Source organism: Hyperoodon ampullatus (assembly GCF_949752795.1).
Source record: "Hyperoodon ampullatus genome assembly, chromosome: 9".
Taxonomy (NCBI): domain Eukaryota; kingdom Metazoa; phylum Chordata; class Mammalia; order Artiodactyla; family Ziphiidae; genus Hyperoodon; species Hyperoodon ampullatus.
In genome coordinates, this window is record NC_136922.1 from 13,450,650 (window position 1) to 13,475,577 (window position 24,928).

Below are 24,928 nucleotides of genomic sequence, written 5' to 3' on the forward strand. Positions count from 1 at the left end.
ATGCTCCTAGCCGGCGATTTCGGCAAGGCGCCGGCAACCCGGGTGAGGCGGCCCTTATGGCCCGGGGCAGGGACACTGGTGGCCCAGTGAGGTGGCACAGACCTCCCAGGGGAGGGTGCCTCGGTGAAGTGGCCTTGGCGGCCTGGGGACGCGGTTGCGGTGGCCCGAGGGAGATGGCTCTTGCAACTCTGGCGAGGTGGCAAAGACTTCCCGGGGGAGGTGGTCCCAGTGCAGTGGCTCTGGTGATCCCGGTGAGATGACACAGGTCATTCTGGTGAGGTGGCCCTGGAGGCCGGGCCTGGGGAGGTGGCAGTGGTGGCCCCAGGGAGGTGGCCCGTTTTAGAACCTCCAGATCCTGGCGTCTCAGGAAGGCCCCAGCGGGAGGCGGCTGGGACCTCGTTGTCTTCCAGTGGATGCCCTCTGGGACCCTGTGCGAGTTCCACCTATCACTTCAGTCTTCATGTGTTTGTCACACCTGTTCTCCTTCTAGTGCTGCTCTGAAAATGGTGACCCAAGGAAGAACATCAAGGAGAAAAGTAAGCGGACTCCAGACACCTTAGCACTTTCTCCACTTTCTTTCAGCCATCTCTCCAAAACTCTGCCCTCAAGGGTCTGCATCGAGAAGGGTCTTAGCCTGTTATCTTTTAGATGAAGCATCTCTTTTTCTCTTTCTGTATTAAATACTGATTATCATCATACACATATTTTTGCCTTTCAAGACGGTAAAATATGGGGTGATTTGGAGAAGAGCGCTTCCTGTCCCCTACCTAGTGCAGGGACTTGTGTGGTTTCACTCCAGTGCTGCCCTCATACTGGATTCAGAGTAACTGGGGGCTGCCTGTGATTTTAGTGAAGCATCAACTTATTAAGCATCAGGAAATGCGAGGGGCTAATGATGTAGGAGAGATGACCACCACCTTAGTTGCGTTCAAAGGAGTCAAACGATCCTTGTTTAGTTGTATTTACCTTCAGTGAATTTGCAGGTAATCGTTGATCTGGGAAGAGCACAACAGATAACTTGGTTCCTGGACCTTGAACTGGATAGGGAAAAGGTCAATATCTCCACTTCCTTCCTAGGACAGGAGCATACACCAGGGGGTGGACATTTGGTATTTTACTTTTATAAGCTAAACGTGGCAAGATTTTGGAAATCAAGGAATCTTCAGGGCGTTTTGAAGTGAAATGTACTGGGAGAGGAAGGGGGAAGCACGGAACAGCTGTTCCATCAGAGGGTGTTTGGTTCTTCTCACCACGGCAAATAGTCTGGGAATGAGTAGTAGTAACAGAAAGGGTGCTTGTGTTACCATATTGGCTTTAGGAGTTAGACTTCCCCTTAACATTGCCTGTTGCTGCAATCTGCCTCAGAAAGCAAGCTCTGAGTGCTTCATAGCACTTGACAGTCACAGCTGCCACAAGTTAAAGGATGTGAGAGGACCTCGTATCGTTCAGTTTAACCCTTCCCATTTCCACCTTTGCCCCATTCAGATGCCTGGGACGTTGAGGCCACTGAGCCGTAGACCCTCCTTTGTTGGCTTGGTCAATTTCTTTGCAATTAGAAGTGCTGTTTACAAAAAAACAGAGGAAAGGAGAGACATTAACCACCCCCCCAAATCACCATTGTGTCATTTTGAAGAATGTCATTTGACTAAGAATGTACTATGCTGCATTTAAATGGTTAAATCAAAAGAGTATAATTTTTTGTAAAAAGTGAAGATAGAATTTACTCCCTAAGCTACAGTGAGCTTATCTTCACAAAACATTCCCTCTGCACATAGCCCTGCCTCTGTGTCTGCAGATACACCACACAACTCACATGTTTTATATAAGATAAATTAAAAAAGTCGACATTGTGGGCTTCCCTGGTGGCACAGTGGTTGAGAGTCCGCCTGCCGATGCAAGGGACACGGGTTCGTGCCCCGGTCTGGGAAGATCCCACATGCCGCGGAGCGGCTGGGCCCGTGAGCCATGGCCGCTGAGCCTGCGCGTCCGGAGCCTGTGCTCCGCAACGGGAGAGGCCACAACAGTGAGAGGCCCGCGTACCAAAAAAAAAAAAAAAAAAAAAGTCGACACTGTGACTCCTGTACTTAATAGTAGATGGAGTCCTGTAGTAATAAAGTTTGATGCAGACCAGCCAATTCTGATCGTTTCTGAAGGAGAAAATAAGAATATTGTTTTGAAATTCAGGAAACATGGATTTTAGTCCCATTTACAACCTTTGAGTGTAGGCTGGGCAAATGTTAGAATTTATAGTAGGGAAGTTGAGGCATAGACTCTTACTAGTTTCACTTCTGCCTACCAGTGGGCTACTCATTCTCACTGCATGTGAAGAAGCTTTTAATTCTTATAAATTGAAGAGAACAAAGGAAAATTTGGTTTTTTTAAGGCCTGGGGGAGGGGAACATACACAGTACTAAATACTGGTGTATATTATGTTAATCTCTTGTAGTTACAGTTTGCATTTAGGCATATCTTTATCTAGATATTCTTATCTTCATTTTGTCAGAAGTGACTGTTGTTTTTTAACGAGACTGATTATAACCTCTTGCCTTTCATTGCCGTTTCCTTAAAACTTTATTTTTGAGAAGCAGACTCACAGATACAGAGAACAAACTAGTGGTTAACAGTGGGGAGAGGGAAGCGGGGAGGGGCAATATAGGGGTAGGGGATTTAGAATTACAAACTATTATGTATAACATAGCACTGAGTGAAGTAAGTCAGAGAAAGACAGCTATATGATATTGCTTATGTGTGGAATATAGAGAAATGGGACAAACGAACTTATTTACAAAACAGAAATAGAGTCACAGATGTAGAGGGGGAGGGGGAGGGAGGGATACATTGGGAGATTGGGATTGACATATACACCATACTATATATAAAATAGATGACTAATAAGGACGTACTGTATAGCACAGGGAACTCTCTCAGTACTCTGTAATGACCTATATGGGAAAGAATCTAAAAAAGAATGGATATATGTTTATGTATAACTGATTCACTTTGCTGTACACCTGAAACTAACACAACATTGTAAAGCAACTATGCTCCAATAAAAATTAAAAAAAAAAAGCTATGAGGATATATTGTACAACGTGGGGAATATAGCCAATGTTTTTTAATTACAAATGGAGCTCTACATGCTCTATGGCATGTGGGATCTTCCTGGACCAGGGCTCGAACCCGTGTCCCCTGCATTGTCAGGTGTATTCTTAACCACTGCGCCACCAGGGAAATCCCTGAAATGGACATCTTTGTACAATCGCATCTGAAGCTTTTAAAACTCTTTTATATCAGGAGTTTTTACTCATTGGTCTCCCTTTCAGATTTTTTTCATATACTTGAGATCTTTCAATACCTTTTTTTTTTTCTTTTTTTAAAAACATTTTAAAACCAGAGTCCTCCTTTGGTGTTATTCTAGACTATACCATCTGGTTCCTCACAAATTTTGAAAATATATTACTAATTTAATAAAAGCTGCATCAGCAGAATCAGATTTGACCTTTTTCCCCCCAGTAATAAAAGATTCTTAAGATACACAGTTGTCTAGAAAAGTTTAGTATCTGTTTGTAACTGCATTGTCATGCCAACATCTATTGCAACCTGTGGGTACTAGGACAGAGTTTAGTAATTTTTCTTTCACTCAGAATTTCCTGAGTTCTTAAGCATTCTGTAGTAGTACTTGATCGATAGATTGCTTTATAGCTATTCATTTGGGTATTTGTGTGTGTGTGTGTGTGTGTGTGTATGTGTATTTATATGCATATATATACCCATATATATATATAAATATATACAGTCATCCATTGGTATCCATGGGGCATTGGTTCCAGGACCTCTGCGAATATCAAGATCCCTGGATGCTCAAGTCCTTTATATAAAATGGCACAGTATTTGCCCGTAACCCACACACATCCTTTGTATGCTTTAAATCATCTCTAGGTTACTTAATGCCTAATGCTAATAATAATAATAGTTTTGCATACAATGTAAATGCTATGTAAATAGTTACTAGAGCATGGCAAACTCATTTTGTTTTTTGGAACTTTTTGGATTTAAAAAAATTTTTTATCTGCAGTCGGTTGAATTCATGGATGTGGAGGGCTGACTGCTTTATATAAATATATAAAATATAGTGTGTATGTATATATACATATATTCATTTACACACACTATATTCATTTGGGTATTTTTGTGTATGTGTGTATACATATACATATACACACAAGTACTATAAATACAAAAATGCCATATATAGGTAGTGTTTTCTTTAAATTAACTTTTGAAAGTAGATATGTTGCCTTAGATATGTTGCCTTGTATATCTTTTGCATTTCCTTTAACTCCATAGTACTTAGTGGTGTTGAGTAATTGTTATTCTTTCATTTTAGGTGACATAAATGTTGCAGCTGTCGTTGGAAATGAACCAGTCTGTGAACGTACAGATAACGGTGATCTCCCTTCCTATGTGGCGGTATTTATAGAAAAGGAAGTCGGAAATGACCTTAAATCTTTAAAGAAACTTGATAAACTCATAGAACAGATGACAGAAAGTAAAATGCAGTTAGAAGAACAGGCAAGTATTATAACTCACTGAAACAATATCAGTAGTATACTCATTATAATGTAAATATAACCATTATTATATAGGCATTTTTGAAAATATAGATTGTGACAAACAGTCTAATCATTTAAAACTGCTTAATAGGTTTTAAGGACCTACAATGTGCTAGGTGTTTTACAAATTATGTAAAAGAGAAAGTTCCTACTGATAATGATTTATGTCTGACATTTTCATACAATGACTTTTATTTTTTTTTATTTTTATTTTTTTTTGCGGTACGCGGGCCTCTCACTGCTGTGGCCTCTCCCGTTGCGGAGCACAGGCTCTGGACGCACAGGCCCAGCAGCCGTGGCTCACGGGCCCAGCCGCTCCGTGGCATGTGGGATCTTCCCGGACCGGGGCACGAACCCGTGTCCCCTGCGTCGGCAGGCGGACTCTCAACCACTGCGCCACCAGGGAAGCCCACAATGACTTTTAATGTGCTTTTAAAAGTAAATTCATGGGATACCAAAATGTTACACCACCATCATTCCAATTTTTTAATATATGCACACATAGGAAGAAAACATTAAAATAAGTATAACATTATAATAATGGTTAATGTTGGTTGGGTGGTTGGTTAATAAGTGATTTATTTTCTTTTTTTCTTCTTTTATAAATTATTTTAGCTGCGTTGGGTCTTTGTTGCTGCACGCGGGCTTTCTCTAGTTGCGGCAAGCGGGGGCTACTCTTCGTTGCGGTGCTCAGGCTTCTTATCGCGGTGGCTTGTCTTGTTGCGGAGCATGGGCTCTAGGCGCATGGGTTTCAGTAGTTGTGGCACACGGGCTCAGTAGTTGTGGCTCGCGGGCTCTAGAGCTCAGGCTCAATAGTTGTGGCACACGGGCTTAGTTGCTCCACGGCATGTGGGATCTTCCACCCGTGTCCCCTGCATTGGCAGGCAGATTCTTAACCGCTGTGCCCCCAGGGAAGTCCCATAAGTGATTTCTTTATATCTTCTTGTATTTTCAAGTTTTTTCTTTTTATAATAAACATATTACCTGAAATAATGTTTTAAAAAATCCAGTGGGGGACTTCCCTGCTGGCGCAATGGTTGAGAATCCGCCTTCCAATGCAGGGGACACGGGTTCGAGCCCTGGTCCGGGAAGGTCCCACATGCCGCGGAGCAGCTAAGCCCATGCGTCACAACTACTGAGCCTGCACTCTACAGTCAGTGAGCCACAGCTACTGAGCCCATGTGCCTAGAGCCTGTGCTCCGCAACAGGAGGAGCCACCGCTGTGAGAAGCCCGCGCACCGCAACAAAGAGTAGCCCCCGCTCTCCGCAGCTAGAGAAAGCCCGCGCGCAGCAGTGAAGACCCAACGCAGCCAAAAATAAATAAATGAATTAAAAAAAAATCCAGTGAGTGTAATCTTAAACTGAAAAATGAGTGAGTTCCTGTACTTGCAACACTGTGTTTGTCAAACATAAAAGATTTATATTGGGGCTTCCCTGGTGGCGCAGTGGTTGAGGGTCCGCCTGCCGATGCAGGGGACACGGGTTCGTGCCCCGGTCTGGGAGGATCCCACGTGCCGCAGAGCGGCTGGGCCCGTGAGCCATGGCTGCTGAGCCTGGGTGTCCGGAGCCTGTGCTCTGCAACGGGAGAGGCCACAGCAGTGAGAGGCCCGCGTACCACAAAAAAAAAAAAAAAAAAAAAAAAGATTTATATTGTGTAACTACTTAATTAGGTTAAGTAAACTCTGCAGGGACACGCTGGTGTTTATCCCCAGGTTATCAGTCCTCTTATGTTTTCCCATCCCGAGCACCTCAGTTCTCTCCTAGTTGACTATTTGCTCTTGGACTTAATATAATTAGGCTCGTTTCCCTGATGACCATGGAAGCTTCCGCTGAAGTCCCTAACTGAACCTCAGATTCAGCATGTCCAAAGCTGTATTGATCCATCTCTTAAGATGCTTCCCTGTCTTGGAAAATGGCACCAGCATCTGCCTGTCAGTCATTCCTGAGACCTGGATGGCGCCTCCTTATCCTTACTCCACCCTCAGCACCAAGACACCTGAGTTCTGCCTCCTTGATGTCTCTGGTGTCCATCCCCTGCCACCACCTCAGTTTAGAGCTGCATTCTCTCTTGCGTTTGATGGTAGTTTGCCCATCTTCTGTTTTTTTCCTACTGCCACAGTAACTATCTTTCTTTTTTATTCCTTACAGAAACTTTACTATATGTAAATAAGCAAATACATAAAATATATACAGTTAAAATGTGTATGCAAGCATATATGTATTTAAAATATGCATAGCTTAACTTTTTACAATTAAGGTAATATACTACTGGTTTTCCTATTATATCTATATAGATCTCTCTTTTTTAATGGTTTTATGGTATTCAAATACAGCTGTACATAATTTATTTAATCAGGACCTTATTGGTGGACCTTTTTGCTATTCCCAGTTTTTATTATTATAAATAATATGAGAATAAACATGATTATTTATCATTAAATCATAAATCTAACTTTGTAAATCATAAATCCCACTGAATTATTCCCTTAATAAAAACTCTTAACGGCTTCCCATTGCCTGTCGGGAAAAGCCCACATTCTTCTAATGCTCAAGATGCTGCCCGTGATTTGGTCTCTCCCTACCTTTCTGGGCTCATCTCTTCTCTCTGCATTTCTTTGAACTGGATTCTGTACCTTGCTTCCCTCTTTGCTGTTCTCTCATCATGACTGAGCTGTTTCTTTACTTGAAATGCCTTTTCCTTCCAAACTTCCCTAAAAATTTCCACCCAACCTGCAAAGGTCGGTGCATGAGCCATGCAAGCACAATTGCCTTGCACCCCAAAACCTTCTACTCAAAGTGTGGGAGCTTGTAAGAAATGCAGAATCTCAGTCCCTACTTCAGGCCTATTAAGTCTGAATCTGCACTATAACCAGATCTCTAGGTGATTCCTATGCACGTTCAAGTCTGGGAAGCACTGCCTTAGTACACCATTACACCTGGCATCTTTTTTATTGCACTAATCCCACTGTTGAAGGTTTGCCTACATCTCTCTTCCATACCAGCTGAGCTTAAGGGCAGATGCTATGTCTAATTTATCTGTCAGACCCTAGCACAGTACCTGGTATAGAGTATCTAATCAGTGTTGATTAAATTGAAATTCCTCTATAATATTCTTATCATATTGTACTGATGCCTGATATTTGTATATGTTTTTCCATCTGCTGTAAGAAAAATTCATTTAATAAATATCATATCTAAAGGCATTACCTGGGTATCATCTTACAAAGTCAATAGTTCCTTCTCAATCTGGGCTTAAATCAGAATCACCTGGGGAACTTTTGCAAATAGTTACCCAGACTTTTAGAATTAGAGCCTCATTTGTTTTTGAAAGAAAATTATTAGTAGATAAAGCAGGTAAATGTTCTTTGGCTGGACCCTCTGAAAGTGCTGAGCTTCATGATGGTAGATCCAAAGATGTTTACTGGGGGCCCTTCCTACCACCTCCACATAGAGCATTTCATGTTGAGGTTTGGTTAGTACAGGATGCAGAAATCCAACGTTTCTTCTGAAGCTTTTAAATGACAATTTTCATTTCTATTAGAACAAACATGCATTTTGAAGGTAACTAATAAAAAAGGTTATGAGAATCTTATCTGATTGCTGCTGTTTTTTATTTTTTGTTTTTGGTATGGGCAGGTACTTACAGTTTCATCAGAAATCCCTAAAAGAATTCAGAGTGCCTTAAAAAATGCAGAAGAATCAAAGCAATTCCTTAATCACTTTCTGGAGCAAGAAAGCCATCTCTTCAGTTCCATTAACAGCCATCTGCTGACCGCACAGCCCTGGATAGAAGATCTTGGAGCCATGATTAACCAAATTGAAGAGATTGAACGGCATCTTGCTTATCTTAAATGGATTTCACAAATTGAAGAACTCAGGTAAAATAGGCCTCTTTGTTCTCATAATTATTATTTTCCTTTGAGGCTATGTCTTAGAGAGTACATGCATGCCATTTGAGTTAATTAAAGATTATAATAATGTGATTTTACCTGTTATGAAAATAGCATTATGATAATGATTCTTTTCCTTTATTATGAATGAACATAAACTTTTAAGGGAGCTTAATTTGCGTTTGAAAGAAAGTAATCCAAGTAAAAAATTTTAAGTCCTACAGTTATATTGTGAACACATGATAAAAATGATTATAATGCCAAATTAATAAAACAGCTCATCAGCATGGTAATATTCCTCTTTTACCTTTTAGAGACGGTCACTTAATGAAATGGATTGCTTTCTCTATAATTTGAATTTTTTTCAATGGGTATCACCTAAGAAGAGCTACACAGTATTATTAGATGAAAAACAGAGTCCTGCTGCTTTTGAATAGGGAAAAATAAAGAAATACAGTGGACCCCTGAACAACGCAGGGGTTAGGAGCATCTCCTCAGATGTCAAATCTGCATACAACTCATAGTCAGCCCTCTGTATCCACGATTCCTCCCTATCCATAGCTCTACATTCACGGATTCAACCAACCAGGGATCGTGTACTACTGTAGTATTCACTACTGAAAAAAATCTGTGTATAAGGGGACTCATGCACTTCAAACCCATGTTGCTCAAGGGTCTACTGTACCTCTTTTTGAATTGAATACATATCACTGGTAGTTGATTGTGGGTGTCTGGTATTGCCTTTCAAACAAGCTATATTAACATTTTTTGCCTACATTGGTCGATTTTTTGGTTTCATGATTTAAATTCTGAAAATAGCTATAAAAGACAAAATCTGGGGACTTCCCTGGTGGCGCAGTGGTTAAGAAGCCACCTGCCAATGCAGGGGACACGGGTTCGTGCCCTAGTCTGGGAAGATCCCACATGCCACAGAGCAACTAAGTCCCTGCGCCACAACTACTGAGCCTGCGCTCTAGAGCCCACGAGCCACGACTCCTGAGGCCGCATGCCACAACTACTGAAGCCCGTGCACCTATAGCCCATGCTCCGCAACAAGAGAAGCCACCACAATGAGAAGCCCTCGCACTGCAACGAAGAGTAGCCCCCGCTCGCCGCAACTGGGGAGAAGCCTGCGTGCAGCAATGAAGACCCAACACAGCCAATAAGTAAATAAATAAATGAAAAATTTAAAAAACAAGACAAAATCTGTTTAAAAACTTAGTAAGAATGACTAGGAAAGGAGAAGAACGAAAAATGAGAGAATGAGTGTAGGGGAAGGCCAAATGGGCTGTCAGAAATAGAATAATACACACATGAGATCAGTGTGATTGTTGAGGCCTGAAGCAGTGATGGTGGAGAACAAAGGCCGCTCGTGGTGGAGGGAGAAGGGAAAGTACTAGTGCATAGTGGAGATGGGCAGGGTGGTGGCACACATTCCTGTGCTTAAGGAGGGTGCTGTGCCCACCCAGGAGCGTAACCGAAGTGTGGCACTCAGCGGGGGATGAGAGTCCCAGCTTACTGTCACCTAGCGCAGTGGCCAAGCCTGGGTAGGATGTATACAGGCTGCCTAGAGGGAGAGCACTTCCGACCCCTGAACTGAGATTAATTATGGAAAAGGTTAAATTTTGTTCCTATTCTGGCTTAAGATGTGGAATGTTGTTTTCATCAAAAGAAACATTTCAGTTTTAAATGTTTCATTTTATTTAGCCAATATGCAAAATGGTAGTCATGGGTTGAATGAATCCTGAAGATAGGTTGTATTTGGCTTGTTTTAAAGAATTTGATTAATTGGTTTGATTTTACATGGAAATCTTGATTTCTGGATTCTCTTGAAAAATTTTAAGATTTGGCTACATTGGACCTACACTCCAGTGTGGCAGCACTTGGCCGGAGCCTTAGGATGGGGTGTGTGCTTTTTAGCTTGTCCTAGTCCCCGCCCACTTTGCTTTTTTCATTTACTTTGCCCATCAGGCCTTTCCAGGCATTTGAGTTTGCTACCCTCGCTCTAGAGCTTACCTTAAATTTTGTCTGCAACTTGGCTAACAGTAACTTGAAAGGACTAGACTCTGAGGTGCCACCTCCCTAAGTTTGCTGTAATCCAGTTTAGCTAGGCAAAGTAGGTACAAAGTGAAGTCTGCCATATTTGACCTTACCAGATGCCACCCACATTCTCCCCTTTGGATTAAGATATGACAGACTTCTGTCAAAGACAGATTTATTAGAAATGAGTGGTGCCTGAGGGAATGTGACAAAGGAAAATTCTGTTACCTTGGGAGGGGTGGGAAGGGAAAGGTGGAGGGAGGTATCCTGAACACAGGCCACTGTTCTTAGAAGGATGCTGAATTTGAGGACTCCAGGCTCCCAGAGACTTAGGTATCAGGTAAAAAAGCCACTACAAGGTGGCGCTTCCTTCTTTCTTGGATGTAGCTTTATATAAAGCAGGAGGAAGCAGCAGTTTTTCCACATTTGGAATTATTGTGAACAAACTGTCTTTACAGTTTGCTTTGCCTTGTTTTGCAGTGATAACATTCAGCAATATCTGATGACCAATAATGTCCCAGAGGCAGCTTCTACTCTGGTCTCTATGGCAGAACTTGACATCAAGCTTCAGGAATCATCCTGTACTCATCTTCTTGGTTTCATGAGAGCCACTGTTAAATTCTGGCATAAAATTCTCAAGGACAAGCTTACAAGGTAAGAAATTTATCCATATTTCATGGTAATTGCTTTCAGATGGATATTTGGTGCTCACTGTATTTTACTGTAATACTTGTGTCACTTTTCTGTTACAGTGACTTTGAGGAAATTTTAGCACAGCTTCATTGGCCATTCATCGCACCCCCTCAGTCTCAAACTGTTGGCATAAGTCGACCAGCCAGTGCCCCTGAGATATACAGTAACTTGGAGACACTATTTTGTCAGCTCCTGAAACTACAAACCTCGTATCTTTGTTGGAGTTAAAACTCACTAAAATTTCTTTTTTCTAGAGTGGATTTGTGGCCAGAGAGTAAAGCTTTCTGAAAGTGGCCAGGGAGTAGTGGGTTTGCACTTGATCTATGTATGCCCATGGACTCTCCTCCTTCCACATAAATTGCATGCGGGTGGGAGGGCTGTGAGGAGTTCTGAAATGCATGACCGCGCAAGTTTGCATCACATACAGGTCTCATGGGACAATCAAAAAAAATGGGCAATTGGGAAGAAACCTTAGTAACTTAGTACTAATTTAATAGCACGATTACTTGAATGTTTCCTTACTACTTATTATTCTTTATTTTAGGAAAGACAGATTAATTCTAATAACATTTTTCATGTACTTTTTACCGAAGTCATATGTAATGTAAAGTTAGTCTACATATTATCTGTATTATAATTAATGTTACTTAGTATCATATGTCTCTTGGAAAAATGTGTGTATACACACATATACATATGCTTTTCTTTTTCCTTGACTTGACTATGTCAGAGATGAATTACTTACTGAGCCAAAACACCTTCCAGAAAAATACTCTCTCCCTGCGTCCCCTTCTGTCATCCTGCCCGTCCAGGTTATGCTGACTCCCCTTCAGAAGAGGTTCAGGTATCACTTCAGAGGGAACCGACAAACTAATGTTATAAGCAAGGTGGGCTTTGCCAATTCTTGCCCTTGGTTTTTATTAATAGCAAATGTTAAGGCTTTCTGTACTTTTGCTGGTTTGAGTTAAAATCTGATTCTATTCACATTTCTGTTTTTCTCTGAAGAGCTAAATTCCTGTTTTGTCACTGCCCTTTACAGATATATTTTGGGACTTGTGTCGATTTGTTGTTAGGAATCAGCTCACTCACTAGCACATCATCTGACCCGTTTCTGAAGTTTCCCCTGGGGTGTGCTGTAGCATTTGCTGTGGCACTTTTTACAACTGGATCCACATGTGTTCCACTGTGCAGATTGCTCCTTCGGGTTTATAAATATATCAGAAAGAAAAGTGAGAATCAAAAGATAGTAGAGCATTAGTTTTTGAGTAGAAGTGCTGATGCTAAAATGATTTGTAGCTGTGCAAGACAGAGTATGGGGATTAGTGACAGGAATGGCTTTGAGGAAATTATCACCAACATTTTAGTTGAGGGGCTATACCCATGTGTATTGGGCATACTGTTGAGATTTTTTTCCTTAATTTGATCAGAAAAACAATCACTGACAACTGTTTTCAATGAAATTTGATTGAATTTGTTGAGAATTATAACCTCGGGAGTTGCTAGGGGTTGGATACTGTTTATCCTTGAGTCTTGCTACATCTAATGCAGTGCAAGTAGCAGAGGGATTCGGTAAGTGTTTTTTTTTTTTGTAACAGGGACATGTTTTATTTTTAAAATATATATTCTTAATTTCTCGGTGTTTTGAAGTAAATGTTATTAAATGCCAGATTACACCAGGCATTGTACGTGTCATCTATAAATGAGTTTATAGGCTTTATAGAATATTAAAGGAATCAAGGGATAGGCAGTTACACCTGTATAGGAAGGGAGCCGAGTGACGATGGATTTCTGGTTTTTAAATTCACCTTGTTCTTTTGTACTTCATGGGTCTCCTCCTTTTTTGGATGGGGTGTTGGTGGAAAGAAGAGTAGAACCTATTAGTAAGTGTAAGTGAGACAAAACAATAAACCTGAACTGTAGAGAGGCAGTGATCATTTGAAGTAAGAAAATTGTGAGTTATATTGTTGCTTCCTGAAGTGTGGTTCCAGTGGTCCTAGTACTCTGACATCAAGCCTGAACTATGCAGCCCCCGAGAGTAGCTATTGCCCCTTTTTCATTTCTGTATTCCCAGCATCTAGCACACAGCAGGGTTTTACCTTCCAGTAAATGTTTTAGAATTCCTGTCCAACAAAACTTGGAAGGTTTATAGAATCATCTCTAGGGACAGTTTAGAAAGCTGCATACTTATATTACTCTTCTGTAATTATACCTGTTTTAAAGCATTTGTATTTCTTGTAATGCAGACCAGCCAAATGTTTTTCTTAATTTAGCTTTTGAAAAAAAGAACAAAACAGAAGACGGTCATGTTTAAAAATTATTTTGGAATGTTATTTCAAAAAAAATAATATAATATTTATACTTTACATATTTCTAAAGTACTAGGTTTTACATATTTATGGCATTGTAAATTTATGATTTACTGACGTAAGCCACATTATTGAAATTTATTGGGAGTATATTGGGAAACATTTGATTATTAAGCCTTGCATGAATTTAAAGTTCAGAGTAGAAATTGTGCTCTTACATATAGGAATTTTCAACTAATTTTTGTAAGTACTGTGTGTCTACAATTAAATAGAGACATTTAACTGTAACTTTCTAGTTGGAATGACTTAAGAATTCGAACTGTTTACCTCCTTCCTTAGCCTGAATGGTACTTGGCTCAGGTACTTATGTGGATTGGGAACCACACTCAGTTTCTGGATGAGAAGATTCAGCCAATATTAGACAAAGTAGGCTCTTCGGTAAATGCAAGGGTAAGAGACTTTGTCCAAAGCATTTCAGTTTTAGAGTTGTAGGTGTCCATGAATAACTTATCATTTTCATTACCTTATGCTTATGTATATTTTTTTAGCTTGAATTTTCTCGGGGCCTTATGATGCTGGTTCTTGAAAAGTTAGCTGCTGATATTCCTTGTCTGCTCTATGATGACAGTCTCTTCTGTCATTTGGTGGATGAAGTGCTTTTGTTTGAAAGAGAACTACACAGCGTTCATGGCTATCCCAGCACTTTTGCTAATTGTATGCATATTCTGTCAGAAGAGACCTATTTTCAGAGATGGTTGACTGTGGAGAGAAAATGTAAGTGCTCACGTGGCCGTGGGGTGGGGAGAGATGCCTCTTTTTTGCGTATATAAATTTTCTCTAGTTCTGGGTAGAAACTAGAGCCATCTATATTTTTCTTGGTTAGGGTTTACCAAGTTGCCTTCAGAGATCATCTTATTTTCTTTTCTTCCCATCAAGCTTCAGTTTTTCCTAGAATTGCACTCTACACGTTTCTAGGGTAGAATATTCAAGCCAGTACAGTATATATTTAACTGTTTTATAGATTTTACGTATAGTATTTCTGTTCTTGCTGGAATCATTTTGGATGTGGCTTGTCTAGTGAGTGTAACTATTTTGAAGATTTTGGGTAGGTACGGCAGGGAGAAGTAAAATATCTTATTTAACTCTAGAATAGAGCATGTTAAATATAGTACAACTAGTAGGAGGTTATAGATTTATTTTTTCATAGAAAAGTTACCATTCCTAAGAGATTATGAGTTGAAAGATTAGGAATTTGTAATCTAACAATCTGTAACTAGTTGTTTGACATAATCCTTTTTCCTGCTTATTAGTTGCTGTTCAAAAAATGGACTCAATGCTCTCGTCAGAAGCTGCCTGGATATCCCAATATAAGGATATCACTGATGTGGATGAGATGAAAGTTCCAGACTGTGCAGAAACGTTCATGACACTACTCTTGGTTATAACTGGTAAGTACAGTCTTTTAAGATATAACTTTTTTTTTTTTTTTTTTAAGTACTAACTCTTAACAGACTTGTGGTTGCCAAGGGGTGGTGGGGGGTGGAGGGATGGATTCCATTATGTGATAAACCATAATGGAAAAGAACATGAAAAAGAATGTATATATGTATAACTGAGTCACTTTGCTGTATAACAGAAATTAAATACAACATTGTAAATCAACTATACTTCAATACATAAAATTTAAAAAGTAGATGAAAGTACTGAATCTTCACATGGTACTTTACAGGTAGTTCGACAAAATATATAGTGGTTATTATAATATCTTCAAATTCAGTTTCTATTTTGGCAGAACTCTAGCACAGCATTCCAGCTTTTAGATTTTTAGTAATCTAAATAAGATCTTAAACATTAGTTTCCATGAGGGGAAAATTCCTGAATCGTTACATAAAAACAAATAAGAATTTAATTTTATTACCTGAAATCTCTTGCCTTTCAACTTTCTGAGTGTCTTCAGTAAATGGTGATTGACCTAAATTTTATATATTATTTTCTTCACCTCGATATATCAAAGATTGTAGAACAGTAAAATAATAAAGTAACTTTAGGGATTGGAATAGTAATAGGACCTCTTCTATGGTGCAAGAATGTTCTGGCTGGAGGGTGGCCCAGCCGCCTCTAGCCCTGGTTGGTCTGCAGCCATCCATGTTGCCCCAGGGCACTGCAGGCCTGCTGGTTCTCCAGGTGCCACTGAGCCCTCACTGCCACTATCCTGTGTCTTGTCCATTGCTTGGGCCTGTCTAGTAACCTGAAGAGGTGTCATTCCAGGCCAGTCAGTAAATTCTATATTCTAATTGTAAGAAAAATATGAAAAACACTAAAATACAAAAAAATTTAGCAAAACTGATTAAAAAATTTTTTTTTATTATGGAAATTTTGTACTATATATAAAAGTAGCATAACGAACCTTCAGGTATCTGTTACTAAGGTTTAAAACTGTCAACTTTTCTATTATGTGTTTTTCTCCCCCCAAAATCCAGATTTTTTTCCCCTGAAGTATTTTAAAGAATATTTCAGACATCTTAGCGTTTCTCCTATAAATCCTTAACTATGTGTCTCTTCTAACCTATCCTAGTTCCTCCTTCCTTTCTTAAAAAATGTCATTTATTTGTTGAAGAAATAGAATAGTTTTGGTATATAAGTTTCTCATATGCCTTTTTAAAATATTGAGGCATAACTTTTTAAATTGCAGTATAGTTAATTTACAGTGTGTTAGAAGCATAACTTACATACAGTGAAATGCATAGATCTTTAGTATACAGATCAATGAGTTTTGACAAATACCAATACTTGAGAAACCCACGTCCTTAGAGAGTTTAGAAATAGATCCATACTTGAATGGTTGATCGATTTTTGACAAAGGCACCAAAGCCAGTCAGTAGGAAAAACCTATAACTATGTCATGGATGGTACCATAAACCTTCGTATGTCTTGTTAACTTTCTCCACAGACAGATATAAAAATCTTCCCACAGCTTCCAGAAAGCTGCAGTTCCTGGAGTTACAGAAGGACTTAGTAGATGATTTTAGGATACGATTAACACAGGTGATGAAAGAAGAGACTAGAGCTTCCCTTGGCTTTCGATATTGTGCAATTCTTAATGCCGTGAACTATATCTCAACAGTACTAGCAGATTGGGCTGACAATGTTGTAAGTTAATCTTTTATATTAAGTAATATATTAGTAACTTGAACAGTTTTACCATTTGAAATGTTGAATCTGTAGCAAGCAAAAATACACGTTAGGCAGAATCACAGTTGGGCCAAACTTAGGAGGTGTGATTAAAGTACATATTTTTCTCATTCAAGTCTCAAATGGTTAAATAATCCTGATATTTTAATCATTGGAAAAGCCATCTTTTCGTGAAATTGTTGTTTATAAAGTGAACTATTTTCCTTTTTTAGACTTTGAACTTGGTAAATGTCATGAATGGTAATTGCCATCTCGCGAAAAGCTAAGATTGTATAATGGTGTCAAAATCAATAAAGTTCAAGACTTTAAGGAAAATAAAAGAATAACATTTGATACCTTTTTAATGCCTTCGAAACATGACAAATTATGAAGAGTCATAAAAATAGAAACATTTTTTAACCTAAGTATTTCATACATTAAAAAATTATTTAATATTTTGTTTATTTTCAAACATATTCAAAAGTGAATAGAATGGTAAAATGAACTCCCATGTGCCTATCACCTAGCTTTTTTTTTTTTTTTTTTTTTTAATTTGGCTGTGCCACATGGCATATGGGATCTTAGTTCCCCAACCAGGGATTGAACCTGCACCCACCCTGCACTGGAAGTGTGGAGTGTTAACCACTGGACTACCAGGGAAGTTCTCACCCAGCTTCTTATACCAATTGTGTTTCATTTAAACCTTTGCTGTACCCCCATGTGTGATTATTTTGAAGTAGATCTCAGATACATTTCATGGTAAATATTTTCATATGTATCTCTAAAAGATAAGAACCCCTTTTTTAAAAACACAACACCAGGGGACTTCCCTGGTTGTCCAGCGGTAAAAAATCCACCTTTCAGTGCACGGGAAGCGGGTTCAATCCCTGGTCGGGGAACTAAGATCCCGCATGCCACGGGGCAACTAAGCCCGTGTGCCACAACTACTGAGCTTATGTGCCTCAATGGGAGAGCCCGCATGCTGCAACTACAGAGCCCACATGCCCTGGAGCCCACACGCCACAACTAGAGAGAGAAAACCCGCACGCCACAACTAGAGAGGAGCCTGCATGCTGCAACGAAAGATCCCGCATGCTGCAACTAAGACCTGATATAGCCAAAAAAAAAAAACCAAACAAACCAATACCATTATCACATCCAAAAAAATTAACTAATTTCTTACCCTGGAAGGTATATTTTAAATAAATCTAAAAATCAAAACCCTGGATTTAGTAACAAGTACTGTGAAAGGCCTTTTACCTCCAAGGATTTTACTTATCCTTCCTTTCTCCATGCAGAGTCCATGTGTTGGCAGATTTGACCTGCCTAAATATAATTATTAACTAGTACTTTATTTTTATTCTTTTTATTAATCCAAGGAATATACTGGTGATCAGGGCTTTTGGTAACCAGATTTTCTTATATGTACTTCCAACTAAAAGTGAAGAAACTTAATTAGTCTTTATAGCCTTAACATAAATAGATTAATTCCTTTAGCTGTTTTAGATATTAAAATGATTGCAGAAGGCCTTCAAGACCTCCTTCTTTTTTTTTTTTTTTTTTTTTTTTTTTTGCGGTACGCGGGCCTCTCACTGTTGTGGCCTCTCCCATTGCGGAGCATAGGCTCCGGACGTGCAGGCTCAGCGGCCATGGCTCACGGGCCCAGCCGCTCCGCGGCATGTGGGATCTTCCTGGACCGGGGCACGAACCCATGTCCCCTGCATCAGCAGGCGGACTCTCAACCACTGCGCCACCAGGGAAGCCCCAAGACCTCCTTCTTGGACAGGGTGTCCTCAGGTTAGGAATCACTGTTCTAAGATCATATGTGTGGATACAAAAATCCAGCAAGGCCCATGAAGTACATTTCATGGCAGAAAGCATTAACACAGGATTAAGATGACCATAAAACAGTAAAATATACATTTAATGGTGAAAAAACTATACTGAGGATAATGAATATGAAGACACATTATAAATATAAGTATTATGTGTATAATTGTGTCATTAAATGAAAATAGGAAAATAAAACAACTATAATTTTAACTAAAGACTTAAAAACATCCCTTTTAAAATGTGGTAAAGTGGGAACTGAATAATTACAGAGTTAATTAGAAAGATTAATTAACTGGAGATTGGTGGTAAGTCCACAGTATACTAAGGGAAACACAATTTTTGAGTGTGTCCAGCTGAGTCACAAATATGAACAAAGGTAAATTAAAATTTCTATACATTGTCAAGTCTTAATGTAATAAAACAAAAATTAAAAGCAGAAATGAAATATAGCCACACACAGGCATTTAAAATATTCAATGCCTGAATTAGAAAACATTACAAGAATATATTTTAAATTATGAATTTATGACAAAAATTGTATACTGCTAGCACATTATATGGAAGATATTTTCCTTTACTGTGAAAGAAAAAACAAAATGAAAAAGTCTTTATCAGGGTAGTAAGCCAAAAAACTAGGAAACAAAAATAAATATACTAATAACAGATATAAACAAGATAAATACCTAATAAACACAATCATAGTTTATTCTAATCTAGACTCTTTGGCTGGGACTTTGTAATTATTTAAAGCCTTTTCTACAAAAATGTTAACTGAAATACATGTGCATATCATTCTGCTGAGCAAGGAAAATAATTATATCATAAAATGAATATAAGTGGAGTGTAATGATGAATGCATTTATCTTTATAAAGTCACCTAATCAAAATACATTCATCCATTCATTATGTACTTTTATGTGTCATGTTCCAAATTTTAGTAAGTGCTTTATTCACTCACCCCACCACAGCGCTCCATTTTCTGCTAAGCTTTTTCGTGAAACAAATTGTCATTCTTGATTCTTATGCCAGTGATTTTAATAAGAGACTCATTCAGGGCCACATTTTTAGCTTCAATGAAATATTTGTGGAACATCATTAACTACTTTACTCAGTGCCATAGTCTGTTAACAAAGATGAACTGGTCATCATCCCTAGCCTTAGAAAATTTATAATCTGATACTGAATTAACTGGGTCCTTCTGTCAACAGAGAAATAACCAAATTTTAGAGTTGACTCTTCAAGTCATGAATGAATTTTGTGTTTCGTATGTTACTATGGTACAAATTCTGTTTAACATCAAAAATCATTTATGGCTTCCCTGGTGGAGCAGTGGTTAAAAATCCACCTGCCAATGCAGGGGACACGGGTTCAATCCCTGGTCCGGGAAGATCCCACATGCCGTGGAGCAACTAAGCCTGTGTGCCACAACTACTGAGCCCACGTGCCACAACTACTGAAGCCCTTGCGCCTAGAGCCCATGCTCCGCAACAAGAGAAGCCACAACTATGAGAAGCCCGCGCACGCAACGAAGAGTAGCCCCTGCTCACCGCAACTAGAGAAAGCCCGCGCACAGCAACGAAGACCCAACACAGACAAAAATAATTAATAAAAAAATCATTTAATCACATTCACAGTCCTTCAGCCTGTGAATGCTCTAAATAAAAATCATGTAAGCTCTTGTATTACACAGAAAAAAGTAGAGTTCACCTTCCATTCATTTAGATTCTCCACTAACAGCTGTCTGTCCATTGCCAGACTGTGTTAAGCCTGACATAACCCAGCCATTCAGAATTAGGAAGTTTTCAGTCATAGGTGACAGAAACCCAGATTCACGCTGGCCTAAGGAGGGGAGTGGGGTGGCATGAGGAGGTGAGGAATTTGTGTAACTGAAAGGATTAGGCATGGCTGCTCTAAAGTTGTTCATTTCTGGCTTCCCTCGTAGGCCGGCTCTGGTAAGTATAACCATGGGTGGCTCCAGGCTTCTGCGGTCCATGAGCAGCCTCAAAAGGACACTGCCGCTTCCCTGACAGCTCCAGCAGAAGTGCCAAGATGGCCTCTCACATGTCATCCCTGAACAATCCCTAGTAGCCGTGCCCAGTCCCCTATTAATAGACATTTAGGTTGTTTTTAACGTTTTGCTAATTACCCACAGCGTTGTTTTCCTGTAGGGCAGAAAGAATAATACTAATTCTACCTAAAATAATATTGTAAAAGAATGACATTTTAATTCTGTTAACTCATGTATCTTCTAGGTTTACTACAACTCTCAATCTGTGTCTAGAAAAACATGAGCACGTAAAGAAGGTAGCCATTAGGGGAATGCAAATCAAAACCACAATGGGATGCCACTTCATACAAACTAGGATGGCAATAATAAAAAAGACATAGTAACATTTATTAGCATGACGTGGAGAAATTTGAACCCTCACTCACCGCTGATGGGAATGTAAAATGGTACAGTTGCTGTGGAAATAGTCTGGCAGTTCCTCAAAAGGTTAAACATAGATTTAGTATATGATTCTGCAATTCTACTCCTAGGTATATATCCAAGAGAAATGAAAACATATGTTTGTGCAGAAACTGTACACAAATGTTCATAGCAGTATTATTCATAAAAGTGGAAACAACCCAAATGTCTGTCAACTAATGAATGGGTAAATATAATGGAATATCATTTGGCAATAAAAAGAAATGAAATACTGATACATATTACAACATCGTTGAACCTTGAAAACATTATACTAAGTGAAAGAAGCTAGTCACAAAGAACCATAGGTTGTATGAATCCATTTATATGAAGTGTCCAGAACAGGCAGGTCTAGAGACAGAAAGGAGGTTCGTGGTTGCCCAGGAACAAGGAGGGGGTGGGGTGGGGAACCACTAGGAGGGGTTTGGGGGACGATGGCAGAGAGTGTGGGATTTCTTTGTGGGGTAATGAAAACGTTCTAAAATTGACTGTGGTGACAGATGCACAACTCTGAATGTACTAAAAGCCACTGAACTGTATACTTTATTTTTACATTTTATTTGTTTATGGTTGTGTTGGGTCTTCACTGCTGTGCCCGGGCTCTCTCTAGTTGTGGCGAGCGGGGGCTTCTCATTGCCGTTGCTTCTGTTGTTGCAGAGCATGAGCTCTAGGCACGCCAGCTTCAGTAGTTGTGGCACGTGGGCTCAGTAGTTGTGGCTCATGGGCTCTAGAGCTCAGGCTCAGTAGTTGTGCTGCACAGGCTTAGTTGCTCCGCGGTAATGTGGGATCTTCCTAGACCAGGGCTCGAACCTGTGTCCCCTGCGTTGGCAGGTGGATTGTCAGCCACTGCTCCAGCAGGGATGTCCCCAAACTGTATACTTTAAATGGGTGAATTGTATGGTACATGAGTTACATCTCAAGCTGTTAAAAAAGTATCTTAAACATGTTAACATATTTTTGCTTTCAGTTCTTTCTACAACTTCAACAGGCAGCATTGGAAGTCTTTGCAGAGAATAACACTCTCAGTAAATTGCAGCTGGGACAACTGGCCTCTATGGAGAGCTCTGTCTTTGATGACATGATTAACCTGTTAGAGCGTTTAAAGCATGACATGCTGACCCGGCAAGTAGACCATGTTTTTAGAGAAGTTAAAGATGCTGCAAAATTGTATAAAAAAGAAAGGTAAGTTCTCTGTACTTTCTTATAAGTCAGCTCTCAACTCCAGTTTGATAGAAGTTAAAAGGTGACATGCAGTCAGATTTCCAAAGTGTCTAGATAGCACAGAGCTTGGCCTTTTGCACTCCAGACTTTTAACTGTTTCTAAAATATATTCAGACATTCTTAATCAGAATAAACTGAACATAACTTAACCTTCAGATGTGTCTGTAAGTCCAGCGAGCTGGTGTCTGATACGGGGTTGAATGCCTAGCCTGTCACCCATTGACAAAGCAAGGTGCTGCTGTAGTACCTGTGTATGCCTGTGCTATAGTTTAGTCCACTCTCATGATTCCTGTGACATCTGTTACCTCCCAGACGGTGAGCTCCTTGAGCGCAGGCAATGTCTGTCCTAGCAGTCCTGTCACACAGAGGACTTGTTATCAGTTTGGAAGTGTTACTAGTCCCTGTTGTTTTGCTGAAAATTAGAGTGTAAAATTAGCTGATGTCTTAAATGTAAATGCATTTTACATTTTAACTCGTATATCAGTAAGTCATATTAAAATTGGGGATTTAAAAAATTTATCATCCTCAGTAAGTAAAGAGTATTTCATTGAGAACTAAAATATAAACATAGGTACAGGGAATTCCCTGACGGTCCAGTGGTTAGGACTAAGCACTTTCACTGCCAGGGCCTGGGTTCAGTCCCTGGTCAGGGAACTAAGATCCCACAAGCTGTGTGGCGTGGCCAAAAAATAAAATTAAATAAACAAACAAACATAAGTCCATTTATTTTCTGAGAGAGCTTTTAATGTTGGGCTGCACATTTTTCCTTATCCAAAATGCCCCAGGACAGTGCACTTCCCCACATTTAAAATGATTTGTTAAATCTTGAAAAATACAGAGAGATGAAACATTTCATGATAAAAATGAACGTGCTTCAGGCAGTGCTGTTTCCCTTTTTCCCAGGTGGCTGTCCTTGCCATCGCAGTCAGAGCAGGCAGTGATGTCCCTGTCCAGCTCGGCTTGCCCTTTACTGCTTACTTTACGAGACCGTTTACTTCAACTGGAGCAGCAGCTCTGCTTTTCCTTATTTAAAATCTTCTGGCAAATGCTTGTAGAGAAGCTGGATGTACACATCTACCAAGAAGTAAGTAAGAGTAGACTGTACGTTGGGCTGTGATGATAGAGGCAACTGCTATATGAATTGTCCTTTTTTGCAGATAATTCTTGCCAATCACTTCAACGAAGGAGGAGCAGCTCAGCTGCACTTCGATATGACTCGGAATCTTTTCCCTTTGTTTTCCCACTATTGCAAGAGGCCAGAAAATTATTTTAAACAGTAAGTGCAATATTTAACAATTACTTTTGATGTATCACATTGTTAGAGGAAGTTGATTCCTTTTTTAACAGCTTTAGGGTTCCAGTGATGTTAAATATATATTGCATCAGTTAACAGTTTAAAGTATTTGTTATGTACCAATAGTACAAGATGTGACCCATGACCCCAAAAACTTGACCAGAACTGGATATAAATGATATGTTGGGCTTTGTTTTCTAATACTTGATGTAATGCTCCTATGTGCTTATTACTGGGAAATAAATAGAAAATGAAAGCAAAGGCAGTTCTGCCATAGTCAATAAATAGAAGAAATTTGAAATATATTTAGTACTGAATAACAGGCCAGGCCTGAAGAAAATTTGCTTTCTTAAACATTTGATATTAATTTTGGTTCTAAGTATAATTATAAATGGATGTAAGAGAATTCTTACAAGTATTTTTAGAAATTGTTGATGTAAAATTTAAACTATTTAGGTTTTTGAGATTATAAAGTATTCCTTTTAAACATAAAATGAAAGTTTTTTTGCTCATTTCAGTAAGGTATCTATTTCTGCTTTTTTTTAGTATTCTACCTTTCTGCTTTTATTTTGTCCCTTAATTTTCTCTTTTCCTGTATCCTAATGTACCTGAAGTCTTAGCTACATTTAATAGACTGTTACTATCAAGTATCACATTTTGGGAAATAATGGATACGTACTGAAAACAATGATCCTAGTACCTTATAGTAATCTAATGAAATATAAACTCTGTACATATACAGTCAAAACACGTTAAAAGAGCCAAATAGCTAATCCATAAATAGTTTTTATAAACTATAAATGATATGATCTAGCAGTGCAGGGTAGTTGTTTAGTTTTTCAAAATGAAATTGTTACAGGGTAGGGCTTCCCTGGTGGCGCAGTGGTTGAGAGTCCGTCTGCCGATGCAGGGGACACGGGTTCGCACCCCAGTCTGGGAAGATACCACATGCCGCGGAGCGGCTGGGCCCGTGAGCCATGGCCGCTGAGCCTGCGCGCCCGGAGCCTGTGCTCCGCAACGGGAGAGGCCACAACAGTGAGAGACCCGCGTACCTCAAAAAAAAAAAAAAAATTGTTACAGGGTAATATGGGATGATATAGATAATGGAGATCTCATTTACCTCCAGCTTTTTTTTTTTTTTTTTTAAACAGTGTAAAAGAAGCCTGTATTGTTTTGAATTTGAACACTGGTTCTGCCCTACTTCTGAGAGATGTGCTGCAGTCAACTTCAGGGCAACCTCCTGCCACAGCGGCATTAAATGAAGTCGGAATTTATAAACTGGCTCAACAAGATGTTGAGATTCTACTTAATTTGAGGACAAACTGGCCTAACACTGGAAAATAAAGTGTCTTTTTTCCTTTTGGGGTTTTTTGTTTGTTTGTTTTTTAATAAAGAAGCCA

At 39.4% G+C, this 24,928-nt stretch overlaps 2 protein-coding genes across 2 annotated transcripts in view; one reads left to right on the forward strand and one right to left on the reverse strand.

Moving 5' to 3' along the window:
- Positions 1–24,700, forward strand: RINT1 (RAD50 interactor 1; the record flags this gene model as incomplete). The annotated part of the gene is made up of 14 exons (XM_079711765.1): positions 1–42; positions 491–536; positions 4,388–4,572; positions 8,250–8,491; positions 11,024–11,197; positions 11,296–11,445; positions 11,967–12,123; positions 13,882–13,992; positions 14,091–14,316; positions 14,853–14,990; positions 16,493–16,692; positions 21,981–22,195; positions 23,138–23,510; positions 24,680–24,700. The coding sequence occupies 13 exons, from the start codon at positions 1–3 to the stop codon at positions 23,349–23,351; spliced, it is 2,100 nt and encodes a 699-aa protein (XP_079567891.1). The 3' UTR covers positions 23,352–23,510; positions 24,680–24,700.
- The window catches only part of EFCAB10 (EF-hand calcium binding domain 10), a 19,312-nt gene continuing 17,727 nt past the window's right edge, over positions 23,344–24,928 (reverse strand). The window contains exon 5 of the mRNA XM_079711766.1: positions 23,344–23,477. The gene's annotated coding sequence lies outside the window, so the exon portion shown is untranslated. The remainder of the gene's footprint in view (positions 23,478–24,928) is intronic.